The sequence below is a fragment of the Podarcis vaucheri genome, assembly GCF_965113315.1.
Source record: "Podarcis vaucheri genome assembly, chromosome: 1".
Classification (NCBI taxonomy): Eukaryota; Metazoa; Chordata; class Lepidosauria; order Squamata; family Lacertidae; genus Podarcis; species Podarcis vaucheri.
In genome coordinates, this window is record NC_138759.1 from 132,576,345 (window position 1) to 132,590,930 (window position 14,586).

General features: G+C 44.9%; 2 protein-coding genes across 3 annotated transcripts in view; one reads left to right on the forward strand and one right to left on the reverse strand.

Moving 5' to 3' along the window:
* Positions 1-1,761: 1,761 nt before the first annotated feature.
* On the forward strand, positions 1,762-13,152 carry FAM237A (family with sequence similarity 237 member A; the record flags this gene model as incomplete). 2 transcript variants are annotated; one of them, XM_082210321.1, is made up of 3 exons in its annotated part: positions 1,762-1,936; positions 8,392-8,780; positions 13,007-13,152. In XM_082210321.1, exons 2-3 carry the CDS (start codon positions 8,408-8,410, stop codon positions 13,150-13,152), a joined length of 519 nt encoding a protein of 172 aa, XP_082066447.1. In that variant the 5' UTR covers positions 1,762-1,936; positions 8,392-8,407. The 2 variants fall into 2 exon arrangements, with proteins under 2 accessions (XP_082066447.1, XP_082066448.1); XM_082210322.1 differs by having other exon boundaries at positions 1,809-1,936; positions 8,388-8,780.
* The window catches only part of DYTN (dystrotelin), a 42,800-nt gene continuing 41,303 nt past the window's right edge, over positions 13,090-14,586 (reverse strand). The window contains exon 16 of the mRNA XM_082239753.1: positions 13,090-13,192. Within this exon, the coding sequence (XP_082095879.1) occupies positions 13,172-13,192 (21 nt within the window). The 3' untranslated portion in view covers positions 13,090-13,171. The remainder of the gene's footprint in view (positions 13,193-14,586) is intronic.

Here is a 14,586-nt window from a genome sequence, read left to right on the forward strand (position 1 = left end):
CTTCATTTGCAAAGTGGTGCTTTTTGCAAAATGCAAATGATACACTTAAACGCTCCCGGATGCCATTACAATTAATTGTAAAGTACCTTGTAGAATTCCTCTGACCAAAATGAGGAAACTGGCCTTCCAGTCACATCCAGTTAATTGCTGGCACCTTCATTACAGTGTTATTTTTAGGGGCCTTCGAAAGTTGTGGCGTTGCTACATGCAAACAGAGGAGCCTGTATCCAGAAATGACATGGTGGGCTGTGCACCCTGGTTTCATGAATGAGGGCCACAGGTTCTCCATACCTGCTTCAGTACCACAAATTTGCAGGTATGGCTGCTATGTAATCTATGTCTTTACTGTACTGTTGGTAAGATATGAGCGCCTCACCCAGTTTCTTTGAACCACTGTACAGTGGTACCTCGGGTTAATTTGTTCCAGAGGTCTGTACTTAACCTGAAACTGTTCTTAACCTGAAGCACCACTTTAGCTAATGGGGCCTCCTGCTGCTACCATGCCACCAGAGCACGATTTCTGTTCTCAAAGTTCTTAACCTGAAGCACCATTTCTGGGTTAGCGGAGTCTGTAACCTGAAGCGTATGTAACCTGAGGTACCACTGTACTCTAGAGAAATACACTGCTTGGGTACACATGGTCAATGCAACTATTATACAAAGTCTATAAACATTGGGATGGCTCTCAAAATTTATGGACGTATTATATATATTATTATATAAGCACAGTATGATTACAACATTTACACTGGCCCCTAGCTCTTCCGTTGCCTTCCACTCCTCTTGTAGGACAGCAATAATCAAAATCTGGGAATAGGGAGAACAGACTGTTTTGACTCTTCTGGACCTTTCGGTCCTCTTTCTTCATTGCCAGTACTCTCTCTCTCAGAAGATTTCTCTTCCCCAAGCTACAACTCTTCTTCTATAATTTCCTTGTGTTGTTTCCATGTTGGGTTTTCCAGAAATGGTTTCTCCTCTTTCGGGTGACTATATAAAAAAGAAGTTCCCCAAGCCCTTGGCAATGGGACTATACCTATCTAAAATCTTTTTTAGAGGTAGATAGTAGACTTCTTGGCCATTTCCATTCCACCTGTTCCATTCCACCCATGTTTTGCAGGATTTGGGTAGGGGGGGTTTTAAATGCAGGAAACCTTCTGCATTATGTCAGCCCTGCTTTTCCTTGAGATGACGTTAAAAGAAAATGACAACAGATCCCTTTCTGTGTTGTCAGTGACAGCACAGCAGACATCCACATGTGGTTCTTGCAGGAGAGCACAAAATGCTGTTCTTGCTGAGAAGAAAGAAAGAGAAAGAAAGAAAAGAAAGAAAACACGATCCAGTGAAAATTAATCATTTTTTAGTTCAATTGGTTAAAAGGGAAGAGTTATGTGCCTGTTTAAATCTCCCTCCTTGAAACCAACAGGAGAGATGGATGCTTAATTTTGGTTTAGTGTTCTGAATGAATAGTTATTTTTGTTAAAAATTAAAGTCCCCATTAAAATTGACCAAAGAATTCTGAATTTGGTGGTTTACTGCCCCACTCTACTGCTGTCCACTAGCAATAGCTTCTGAGAGTGGAGAAATACCAGGTGGTTGCACAGTTTCAGCCGAGTCTTTGCATTATCTCTTGAGTGAAATCGATGACAAGTTTTCTTTTAAGTGCTTGCAAAATAAACCATCAACCGTAGGAGGGCCGGGAAACAGTCTGCTTCAGGGACTGAACCTGAAAGGGGAGGGGGGTTTCTGCACAGAGCTTTGACGCAAGACAAATAAAAGCTATCCACTCCCACTTCTTTATAAAGGGGGGGAAGGGGGGGCATAAGTCTAATACTGCCTTACAATTCTCAGGAGAGACAAAGTTGGAACCGAGGCTTCCCCTGGGTGCAATTTCAGTCTCCAGAAGAGACCCCCCCACCCACACACCATATTCAGGAAGGTAAGTGGATCTCTTGTAAGTCTTTTTTCCCCCCCCTCCAGAGCAGAGATTGAAAGAAAAACACAAGAGCTTGTGTTGGCTTCAGCACCGAAGAGAGCTCCTAGAAGTCAGGCATGTAGGTGGCGTTTACACAGAGTCTGATGTAGCAGCTATAGAGTCTGCATGCTGCTTTCAAGGTGTGCAAGAGAGCTTAGGAGCGGAGAGTCAGTGTAAATTTGACCCTTCAAGCGAAAATCAAAACTAGTTCATGAAAGCCTATGGCATAATACATTTGTTGATCAGTAAAGTACTGGAGGACTGTTTGTTTCCAGAGTGTGTTGCGGCACAATCCGCAACGTTAGACAGTGATGGAGTCTGGGCTACTCGTATCTCAAGCAGCCTTCACAGGGTATAAGAACTGCTAAGAAGGAACTGCGAGAGAGAGAGAGAGAGAGAGAGAGAGAGAGAGAGAGAGAGAGAGAGAGGAGTGGGGAATGCAGGAAACAGGCAGCAAGAAATGCAAAACATACTTCACTCCTGAGCTTTAAAAGCTAAACGTCCTCTCTTAAGGTAGAGATGTTACGAGTAAGACCAGCAACAACATTTTGTAGTGTCTTCTGCTTCATCAAAGGAGTGTTCCTCTTCATGGTTCCAGACAGCTCTTCCCTCCACGTAGGGCTTGCCCCATCTGTTTTTCTTTTCCATAGTTCACCCTATATTCTACGCCTTCTCAGTCATCATTGGGTGGTTTGGGGGCAGGGGGTGGAGGTTGCCCCATTAGCTATTTTTTTAAAGATTCTTTACACTTCTATAAACCCTTCGTTTCTCACAGTCCAGTTGATACCTCTTTGTTGTTTCCTCAGTTTGCACTATGATCCTGGTGACACTCATCCTGAGTTTGATATTAGGAGAGAAAGAGGGAATTCTGCCTCTTTAACTTCCAATTTAGCAAGGACCAAATATATTTGTAAATCTGATTAGCTGAGATAGCAAAGGCAGGGGAAGCAATGGGAAAGAAAGGGGTGGCAATGAAGGGTTTCCCTATACCTAAAGTACAGCTCATAATCCATAAAGTACTTGTTCATCATATAGAGATTGTGCGTAAAGTTCCTTAAAGACTGGTATGTATATACAAGGAGCATGGATCATAGCTGAAGCGTCTCTCTTGCATTTAGAAGCAGGAATATTGTTGTCTTTATAAAAATGAATTGAGGCTTCTTATTGTTCCAGAAGAGGAATTCAAATACACCCTTCTCCCCGGTCAGACTCATGTTAAAATTTAGAAATACGGCAAGCTGTAAACTCATGAATGCATCTATTCTGCATTATAAACATGTCATGATACAGCGTTTGCCAACTATAGATTCCATATTTCTTATTATAAGAGAGAGAGAAAACAAGTTTTGTAAAAAATATTTGAGAAATGCACAGAAATAGCTGCTGTTTATATACCTGAGTTTCAAAAGCAGTTATTACATATATTTTGATTTTATTCTAATGATCAAGGTGCAAAAAACTAATACTAAATTTATTCTGAAGGACTTAGAAGGCATAGATTTGCAAAAATGAAAGCAAATCAAAAGTGTTAAAATAAAATCATGGGGTGTTATGCCTTATGCTCAGAGATCCCACAGTGAATTACTATACTGAGAGGACTGCACTGTGTTAGCAAAGCCAATGCAGTTGGCGCTGTGCAGAACACAGAAATTGAAGAGGGGAAAGTCTTGAGACAGGAAGAAAGAGTATTCCAGCCACAGAGAGCAGCACTGCTATATAGGAACAGACACAGTGCTGAATAGAGGAGCTAAGAACAGGGGAGTTTGTGCAGGAGACAGATGTTTGGAAGGGACCCAGTCGCTCATCTGATGTGGCTGCTTGCAGGAATACAAGGTAGCTCTAAACCAGGGATGGAGAAAATGGAGCTGTTGCTGAACATCTTCCCTGACAGTTGCCCATCCTGTCTGAAGCTCCATGAGAATGGAAGTCCAACATCTGGGTGGTCACAGGCTCCCCATCACTCATAGAAATTATTCCTGACAGAATAGCCCCAACAGCAAAACCAGAGGGACGTGTCCCAACTTTTCATGGCAGAGGAGCGTGTCACAACTTCTCATGGCTATGCAACTCTCACCTTGTTTCACGGCTGAACTGCTCTTAGGCGCCACATCCCAACACAGAATTGGGTATACTTAGTTCTGTGTCAGATTGCAGCCCAAAGATTTAACTGAAATGTACTTTGTAATTCAAAACTATTGCTTTTAGAACTGGATAGGTGGAATCACAGTTGCCCTGCTGCACTCTCCAGTCATTTGGATTCACAAGATGAAGTCTTTAGCAGGTAAAGGTAAAGGGACCCCTGACCATTAGGTCCAGTCGTGACCGACTCTGGGGTTGCGACGCTCATCTCGCTTTAGTGGCCGAGGGAGCCGGCGTACAGCTTCTGGGTCATGTGGCCAGCATGCCTAAGCCGCTTCTGGCGAACCAGAGCAGCGCACAGAAACGCCGTTTACCTTCCCGCCGGAGTGGTACCTATTTATCTACTTGCACTGACGTGCTTTCGAACTGCTAGGTTGGCAGGAGCAGGGACCGAGCAACAGGAGCTCACCCCATCACGGGGATTCGAACCGCTGACCTTCTGATCGGCAAGTCCTAGGCTCTGTGGTTTAACCCACAACGCCACCCGCGTCCCTAAGTCTTTAGCAACTAGGTGCCAAATAGATGAGGGACCGAAATCCTAACAGGAACAGGGTGAAGCAAAGCACAGTTGCAAGGCTGGTCCCGCCACAGCACAGACAAAATCATGGATAAAAATGCAGCTGGGTGAAGAAATAGTATCAGTGCTATTGGCAACAGGAAAAACTTTACTCACAATTTTATGCCATAAGACAGGAAGGGGAAACCTGTGTCCCTCCAAATTTTTTGGGACTCCAACCTCCAGCAGCCCTAAACAGCATGGCTCTCTAGTCAGGAATCATGGGCAGGGGGGCGTAGGAGGGGGGTGGGGGTGCGTCCCAGGTGCGACCATGGAGCGGTGTGTGGGTGACAAATTATCAAGGGACAATTACTGCCGTACTAGGGCGGTTCATAATTTTTTATTATTTTTTTAATGCCTGCTCCAAAGGTCTTATCTTACTACACTAGCGATTATATAGCTATACAGTGGTACCTCGGGTTAAGTACTTTATTCATTCTGGAGGTCCGTTCTTAATCTGAAAGTGTTCTTAACCTGAAGCATCACTTTAGCTAATGGGGCCTCCCGCTGCCACCGCACGGCCAGAGAACGATTTCTGTTCTCATCCTGAAGCAAAGTTCTTAACATGAAGCACTATTTCTGGGTTAGCGTAGTATGTAACCTGAAGCGTATGTAACCTGAAGCGTATGTAACCTGAGGTACCACTGTATATGAAATTTGATGCATATCAGTTAATATCTTGACCCTCCTCCATGAAAATAGCTGTTTACTTGGCCGTTTTCCTGTGTCGTGAAGGCTGAAATTTCAATTCAGTGGAGCAGGGTCAAGATATTAACTGATATGTTTTTTGTTTTGGTAAACCACTTTGCAGGTTTTTAAAAAAATAAATAAACAATAAATATAAATAAAATAAGACAAGCCAAAACGCAACCCGTCCTGTAGATTTAAGTTTCTGTCCACAGTCGCCTACTTGTTATCAGTTGCCCAGAATTCCCTGTCCTAAGCACACAGGTGTAATAATCAGCCAGGATCAAATAATCAGCCAGGATTAAACAGTCAAGATAAAGGACTGAATAAGGCAATGGCCAGGATTCGAAAAGCTTCCTCAGGCATGCTCATGAGGTTTTGGCCTTCTCTCTGCTTTGCTGAACAGCAGACCCCTGTGCCACACTATCAATTGCTTTTGCAGCTTTCCCCAGCTCCAAAAACCCTTTTGCCATGTGGAGAAAGACAAATCCCAAAGTATCTCGTGGCGCATGGAAGTAGCAGGGGGGCTCTTTGGATCCCAGCCAAAAAGGTTCAAGGCTGCTGGTAAAATGTTAATAGAGAATTGGGACGTTTAAATGGTGTTGGCAAGACTGCAGACAGTGTTAGGGAATTAATCAGGAGTAAATGAGCAGCATGGGACACGTGTGGCGCTGTGGGTTAAGAGGACTTGCTGATCAGAAGGTCGGTGTTTCAAATCCCCGCGACGGGGTGAGCTCCCGTTGCTCGGTCCTTGCTCCTGCCAACCTAGCAGTTCGAAAGCACGTCAAAGTGCAAGTAGATAAATAGGTACCGCTCCGGCGGGAAGGTAAACGGCGTTTCCGTGCGCTGCTCTGGTTCGTCAGAAGTGGCTTAGTCATGCTGGCCACATGACCCGGAAGCTGTACGCCAGCTCCCTCGGCCAATAAAGCGAGATGAGCGCCGCAACCCCAGAGTCGGCCATGACTGGACCTAATGGTCAGGTCCCTTTACCTTTTAAATGAGCAGCATATTTGCATTCTCAGCCCAATTATTATTATTATTATTATTATTATTATTATTATTATTAGTTTATATACTGCCCTATACCTGTAGGTCTTAGGGTGATTCACAGAAAAGATTACAATTTATATAATCAGAATAAAAACAACAACCCAAAAACACCTCCCCCCGCCCCAGAAAAGAGCCACATTTTAAAAGGGTATAGGATGTCAAACAGATCAACTAAAGGCCTGGCGCCTAAAGATGTGCAATGAAGGCGCCAGGAGAGCATTCCACAGATGGGGAGCCACTGCAGAGAAGGCCCCGTTCTCGTGTTGCCACCCTCCAGACCTCTCAAGGAGGCAGCACATGAAGGAGGCCCTCAGAAGATGGTCTCAGCGTCCAGGTAGGTTCATATGGAAAGAGGTGGTCCTTGAGGTGTTGTGGTCCTGACCACAATAACAGAGGAAGTGCCTGACAGGGTCGGATCATTGGTTCCTCTGCACTGAGTGCCATAGGCGCCGACTCCATGGGGCTTGAGGGGGCTTGAGCCCCCTCAAAAAAATTTTTGGGGGGGCTCAGCCCCCCCAATAATCTCGGGCGCCGCCGCCGTCCCCCGCCTCCTCCCCACCTGCTCCCTCGCCAGCCAGCCAGCCGCGCGCCCTAGCCGGAGAGCCCCGGCCGTCCCCCGCGAGATTAGGGAATCCCCGGGGGCGGGGGCTCCTGCCTCTAGCCCCAGGTTTCCCGCCTATCAGCTGTTCCGGAGCTGATTAATAGGCAGCAGCACGCTCTCCCCTATTCGCTCACGAGGGGGCGATGCCACTTTATTTGCATATTCATGAGCTTATTTGCATATTCATGAGCTTATTTACATTTCACGAGCTTTCCCGGGCCCCCCCAATATTTTTTATAAGTCCGCGTCCCTGCTGAGTGCCTTTGGATTCTAGGACTTCACATAAGTCTTTCCCAGACCCAGCTAGAGGAGCCAGGCATTGATCCTAGAGCATATGTTCTAGCACGGAGCTATAGCACTTTCTTAAGACGGGTTGGGGATTGTTATGCTATTTTTGCTCTTGACTGGTTCCAGAAAATCAATGGATTCTGGCGCCATAAGAAAGCTTTTCCTTGATTTGGCAAGAGATGTTGGGCACAATATAATGATGAAAGATTGCGAAAGGTTGTGGAAGGGGTCAGGTTTACTGCATGTACTGTATTAAAGGAAAATATTATGAAAATGATGTATAGATGGTACTTAACCCCGGTGAAATTAGCAAAGATTTATCATACAAATGACAATCAATGTTGGAAATGCAAAGAAAAAGAAGGTACTTTTTATCATAGGCGGTGGAGGTGTCTTAAGGTGAAAGACTTCTGGGAAAAGATTTATAATGTGTTGAAAAAAATATTGAAAAATACATTTATTAAGAAACCAGAAGCCTTTCTACTTGGAATAGGATTGGAATTGCCCCCCCCCCAAATGTTATACTGTTTTTGTATGCCACTACAGCGGCAAGACTTTTATTAGCCAAAAATTGGAAATCGCAAGAAATACCAACAATAGAAGAATGGCAGATGAAGGTGTTGGACTTTTTGGAGCTGGTCGACGTGACTGGAAGAATCCAGGACCAGAAAGAAGAGGAGAGAGGATTGGAATAAATTTAAAGATTATTTAGCTAAATATTGTAATATAAGATAAATAGAAAATTCTTGGAAGCAATAAACAGGCTTAGGGGTAGAATAAGAATATGTGGTAGTAAAGATTAAGGATTAGAATATTAATAAAAGAGAAGAGGATAGTAAATGAAAGGAGTTAATTTTACTAGAAATATGATTTTGGAGAACTGCTACACAGGTGATACAGTGAAATTCAGTTAGATACGAGGAATTCGAGGATTAGAGGAAGTCAGTTATCAATGTAACAAGAATTAGATATTGGAAGAAACAAATTTTCTTTGTGTTTAGTTTATTGTTTATTGTATTGTAATGTGTCTCTCCCCCCCCTTTTCTTTTCATTATAAATGTGGAAAATCAATTTTAAAAATTGGAAAAAGAAAGAAAGAAAGCTTTTCCGCAACATGAGAGTCACCCGCTTCCTTTTCATTGTGGGTTTGCTTCATGTGACGCCTTTCTTCTGCTATAGCCAGATGGACCCCATGGCTCTTGGCCGAGCTGATCCCAAATGCTGGGAATCCTCCTCAGCCGTCTTGCTGGAGATGAGGCAGCCGCGTGTTTCTGACTCTGTCAGCGGCTTTTGGGACTTTATGATCTTCCTGAAGTCGTCTGAGGACTTGAAGCACGGGGCTTTGTTTTGGCACCTGGCCCAGCTCTTCTGGGATATCTACATGGACTGCGTACTCTCCAGAACCCACGGCTTAGGGAAAAGGCAGTTGGCTGAAGCCCAGAGGCAAACTGCAGCTCTTCCATCTTGGCTCATATTGAGTAAGCAAGGTTAGTACTGTGCACCCAGGGGGCAGGAAGGAAGGCAGCAGCAATGTCCAGAACTTTTAGTCAGACAGGTGTGTGAAGGAGGCATTTCATGGGCTTGCTCCCACACGGACCAAATCAGGGACCTCAATCTTTCTGTACCTGGGGGCACATTTGGAAATCCATGGTTTTCCATGGATCTGAGGGCAATGAAACAATCACTGAGACGGCTAGAGCGCCGGTGGTGCATAACTCATTCTGAAGCTGACCGGACATGGGTTAGAGCTCAATGTTGAGCCTACCAAGTGGCGGTAGCAACGGCAAAGAAGACTTTCTTCACCGCCTGTATTGCATCTGCAGAAAACAGCAGCAGGAGACTTTTCCAGGTGGTTCACAATTTAGCGGAACCACCTGCTACATCGGGGCCCAGTACGGGCCCCATGATCTCCTGCAATGATTTTGCTAAGTTTTTTGCAGATAAAGTCGCTCAGATTCGGGAAGAAGTAGACTCCACCGTGGGAGCAGGGCCGGGCCGGGAGAGTGCTAGAGTCCTGTCTAGTCAAGTTGAGTGGGATCAATTGCAATCTGTTACCTCTGAGGATGTGGACAGGCTGCTTGGACGAATGAAACCAACCACCTGTCTCCTTGATCCTTGCCTATCCTGGCTTATAAAAGTTTTGCGGGGTGGTGAATGCTTCTCTCTGTGAGGGAGCCTTCCCAAACCCACTGAAAGAGGCGGTTATCAAACCGCTTCTTAAAAAAACATCTTTAGATGCTGCCAATATGGCCAACTATCGCCCAGTCTCAAATCTTCCATTCTTGGGCAAGGTGATTGAGCGAGTGGTAGCTGAACAACTCCAGGCACACCTGGAAGAAGCGGACCATTTGGATCCCTTCCAGTCGGGATTCAGGCCTCATTATGGGACTGAAACTGCCTTGGTCGCACTGGTCGATGATCTCCGGCGGGCTAGGGACAAAGGTGAGAGCTGTTTCCTAGTTCTGCTGGATCTCTCAATGGCTTTTGACACCATCGACCATAACATGCTTCTGGACCATCTAGAGGGGCTGGGAGCTGGGGGCACTGTCATACAGTGGTTCCGCTCCTTCCTCCTGGGCCGTGTTTAGAAAGTGGGGGGGGGAGGATGAGTGTTCAGACCCCTGGGCTCTCACCTGTGGGGTGCCTCAGGGTTCTGTCCTCTCCCCCATGCTTTCAACATCTACATGCAGCCGCTGGGAGAGATCATCAGGGGGTTTGGGCTGGGTATTCATCAGTAGGGTTTGCGGCGTTCAGGAACCAATTTGTTCCAGAGCCAAGCCATTCGGGAACCAAGGTACCACCACTGTAGCATTAAGACAGAAGAAACACTGGGGATGCATAGAACTACTGCCACCCCACAAAATACCCAGGTAAAGCACCTACAAACACTTTAAAACAAATAAAACCCAGGCATAAAAAGCCCCCAAAAACTAACAAACAGGTAACCCCTCCCCAATCTAGCAACTCCTCCCAAAACCCTCAATTTAAAATAATAAAATTGGGAGGGGCAAGGAGGCTAGGTAGGTGCCATCGGGGTGTCTTAGGGTCCCGTGTTGCCCACGAGTGTTTTGTAGGTCCCATGCAACTAGTGGCAATGTCAGAAGAGGTCCCGGCCAAAGTGAAATCCATGTGAACCAGAAACATGGCTTAAATTTGTCGTTAAATCTATTACTATCGATGGAGCACAGTTGTCACTGTAATTGAATTGTGCCCTTTGTATGGTGGCACAATTCTAGAAATCCAGGGATTACTTCTGTCATGGCAATACATGCTGAAAACTGCAACCAAAGCAGGCATCAAAGAGATCTCAGTGGGGATGGATAAATCACTTGGCTGCTCATAAGATACAGTGGTGCCCCACAAGACGAATGCCTCACAAGACGGAAAACTCACTAGACGAAAGAGTTTTCCGTTTTGGAGGTGCTTCGCAAAACGAATTTCCTATGGGCTTGCTTCGCAAGACGACAATGTCTTGTGAGTTCCTGCTGGTTTCCCCCCCCCTTTTTCTAAGCCGCTAAAACCGCTTATCAGCGGATCCGATCAGCAGATAAGCCGCTAAAAGCCGCTAATAGCGCTAATCCGCTAATCTGTCAATGGGCTTGCTTCGCAAGACGAAGAAACCGCTAGACGAAGAGAATCACAGAACGGATTCTTTTTGTCTTGCGAGGCACCACTGTACATGAGGTGGGCATTAACATAGCTGAAACTCTTTTCTGAGCAAGTTCCTTCAAAGGGAACGGGAACTGCCTTTATTCCCCTTTCAGTTGCTTGAACAGAGAATGTGTAGACAAAGATATGTTGCTCATATTTTACTGGACTGAGAAGTATTCCCCCCAAAAAAATATCTGCTAGATTTCAGTTCATATAGGATGTGTGATTAGACTGAGTAGATATCAGTTTGCAGGTTCAGATTCTGAAACCCTAGCTGGCACAAACCATCGTTCACACTGGCACCAACAATAAATTTAACTGCAATAAGAAGGGTTGAGTTAGCTCCAGGAAGTACAAAAACACATATACACAAAACTGACTCCCAACGTATTAATTATGGTTAGGAGAGAGCCAGAATCACAACGCTGTTCTTCAGTCTCAGATCTCTGTCAGTAAAATGTGAATAATGGCAGGTGTTTGAGCAAATGGGAACTGTAAAATAATGATGTTATTCAGCCTGAGTATTAAATCATAGACTCGGTGAACTAAATTTCAGCTGGATTTTTGTTTCACTACGTAGTCAGTCCACGTTAATTTAACAGAAACATCCACTTCCATGATTAACTGATGAAAAAGAAAAATCAATGGACCACACAACACAGAGAAACATATTATCTAGCATCTTATAAAAATGAAGCAAACTGCTGATTCTTAAGCATGGTAACCATTATAGCAGTAGCACCTTTATTTCATCCGAGGTTCACAATGGCTAGAGCTGTGCAAAATGTTCATTTGGATAGGTTAAAGTTGCCATATTTCAAAAAGTAAGAAACCATGACACAACGAAAGTGTTAGGAAGACCCCAAAATTATTGAGCTTCCCCCCCCCCATGTCATGCTTAGTTAGATTTGATATTTTGTCCTGATTCTTTCCTTACTCAACTGATTGATTAATTCACTGTAGCTTTAGTGGTCATCTGAATGTTGTGTGTGTCAATCCAATGCCCAAGGAAGTGTACAGGTGAGGGATATTCCAATCCGTGTTCATTTACCATGCAAATCACTTTAACATAGATTAAATACCTGTTAACACTTGTTAATTAACCTAACTTGCAGCCACAGGCATGAAATACTTAATTTAAATTAAGTGCTGTACCTCCCCACTTATCCCTGTTAAATTGCTGACGATTAATGTTAATCACTCGTTTATATATCTCGGTCACTAAATGGGAAGCCCTTGAACACTGTGTAAGTTTGCACGTGAAGAGCAGCAGTTTCATTCACTCTGGTTTATTTTACCACATGCAACATTTGATCTCATGATCAGTGAAATATGCTCAGCGTCGAGAGTGGATTTCATGCTCTTTATTCAGCTCATAGTGGTGAGGAGGAATGGAAGTTCCCCCAGAATGTCTGCCTTATATACATTATTTACACAATGGGCCCCACGTGATTGACTTATTCCGGAATTCTCCTGTAGGCCAATCAGGTTGTGGATTCACTTCCATCTGGACCTGGATTGGGTGGCTCCTGCGGACCAATCATACTGCTGCGTTGTTCTAGGACCAATCAGACTGCTGCATTCTGAATCCTATTGTTCTAGGACCAATCAGACTGCTGCATTTTGGATCCTATTCAACTCAGCACATAACAACCAGGATGTTTTGAAGTATGTCCGTTGGGAGGGATTAAGCGTCACACTCCTCTGATTGTCCCATAAGTGCAAGCATTTTGACTTGCCAGACACACTGTCCCCCAGTCCACCCCCTGCACTCTGCTCCAAGGTTTCGCCCAACCTTCCCTACCCCCAAGCCAATTTTTTTGGGGGGACTGGGGGAAGCATCACAGCATAAGTAGAAGTCCTTGTGCACAGTTTCCACTGGCAGAACTCATTCGGCGATTCCCACGGTCTTCTTATAAATTAGCTATCATATCAAATAAGGTATATTTCTAAACCATGGGATGAAATTAAACATGAAACGACATGTTAATGTCAGGAAAAGTACCATTTTCCAAGTGCATCAGAAATACATGTTTATGTTGCTTTCCCTCCCAACATCTAGGCATCATTTCACAAATTCAGATGACTCCTCTATGGAAAAAGAAAGAACTGAAAGAAAACTTCATAAGAATCCATGTGCACAAGAGCAGGTCTGCTTCGCACGGAAAAATTACTGGACTTTTAACAATCAAGGCGAAACTCTTCTAGAGTTGTACAGTTGAGTTCTTCATCCGTCCCTCTTTTCTCCCTTTAAACAAATACTGTTACTGTTTCGGTTTTTGCCTTTAATTGCATTTGAAGTGGTTTCTCGTGGAAAAAGACTGTCTGCACACTATAACTACAATCTAGCAAAAACTTGTTGTAAATTTACATCCCATTAAAATGATTAGGAGTTCTTTGCAACTAACTCCCATTTCATTCCTTTCAATGGTACTTGGTTGAAGCTAACTTTTCCCGTACGATGTTTTCTTTTTTCCCGTACGATGTTTTCTTTTCCCCGTACGATGTTTTCTTTGTTAAACTGGATGTTGGTGCTTGTTTTTATTTTGATTTACCGTATTTTTTGCTCTATAGGACGCACTTTTCCCCCTTCAAAAATTATGGGGAAATGTGCGCGCATCCTATGGAGCGAATGCAGGCTCCTTGGCTTCAGCGATAGCAATGTGAAGCCTCCCAGTACGTTTCCGAGCACAATTCAAAGTGTTGGTGCTGACCTTTAAAGCCCTAAACGGCCTCGGTCCAGTATACCTGAAGGAGCGTCTCCACGTCCATCGTTCTACCCGGACACTGAGGTCCAGCACCGAGGGCCTTCTAGCGGTTCCCTCACTGCGAGAAGCGAGGTTACAGGGAACCAGGCAGAGGGCCTTCTCGGTAGTGGCGCCCTCCCTGTGGAACGCCCTCCCACCAGATGTCAAAGAGAACAACAACTACCAGACTTTTAGAAGACATCTGAAGGCAGCCCTGTTTAGGGAAGCTTTTAATGTTTGATGTATCATAGTATTTTAATATTCTTTTGGAAGCCGCCCAGAGTGGCTGGGGAAACCCAGCCAGATGGGCGGGGTAGAAATAATAAATTATTATTATTATTATTATTATTATTATTATTATTATTATTATCCGTAGCGCAGAGGAAGAGCTTCCCCCGCGCTCCGGAGGCTTCACGTTGCTTTCGCTGAAGCTGCCCGAAGCTCCCGGAGTGCAGTGGGAACTCCCGCTGCGCTCCGGGGGCTTCAGGCGGCTATCCGCAAGCCTTCGGAGTGCAGCGGGACTTGCGGATAGCCGTCTGAAGCCTAGAGAGCGAGAGGGGTCGGTGCACACCGATCACTCTTGCTCTCTAGGCTTCACTTCGCTGGAGAGGTGCTGCACAGTTTTCCCTCTCTGCGCAGCGCCCCTTCAGCAAAGCGGGAGGAGAAATGGAAGGAGCTCCGTTTTTCCTGCCGCTTCGCTGAAGGGGCGCTGAGCAGAGAGGGGGAGATATTTTTTTCCTGTTCTCCCCCTCCGATGGTCCGGTGCGTCCTATAGAGAGAAAAATACGGTAATTATACAGCCCGGGAATTCTGTTTCTTTAATAAGTTTGTAAGTAGCTAGCTTCCCAGTACAGAAAAGAAGAGAATACAGTGGTGCCTTGCAAGATGAAAAGAA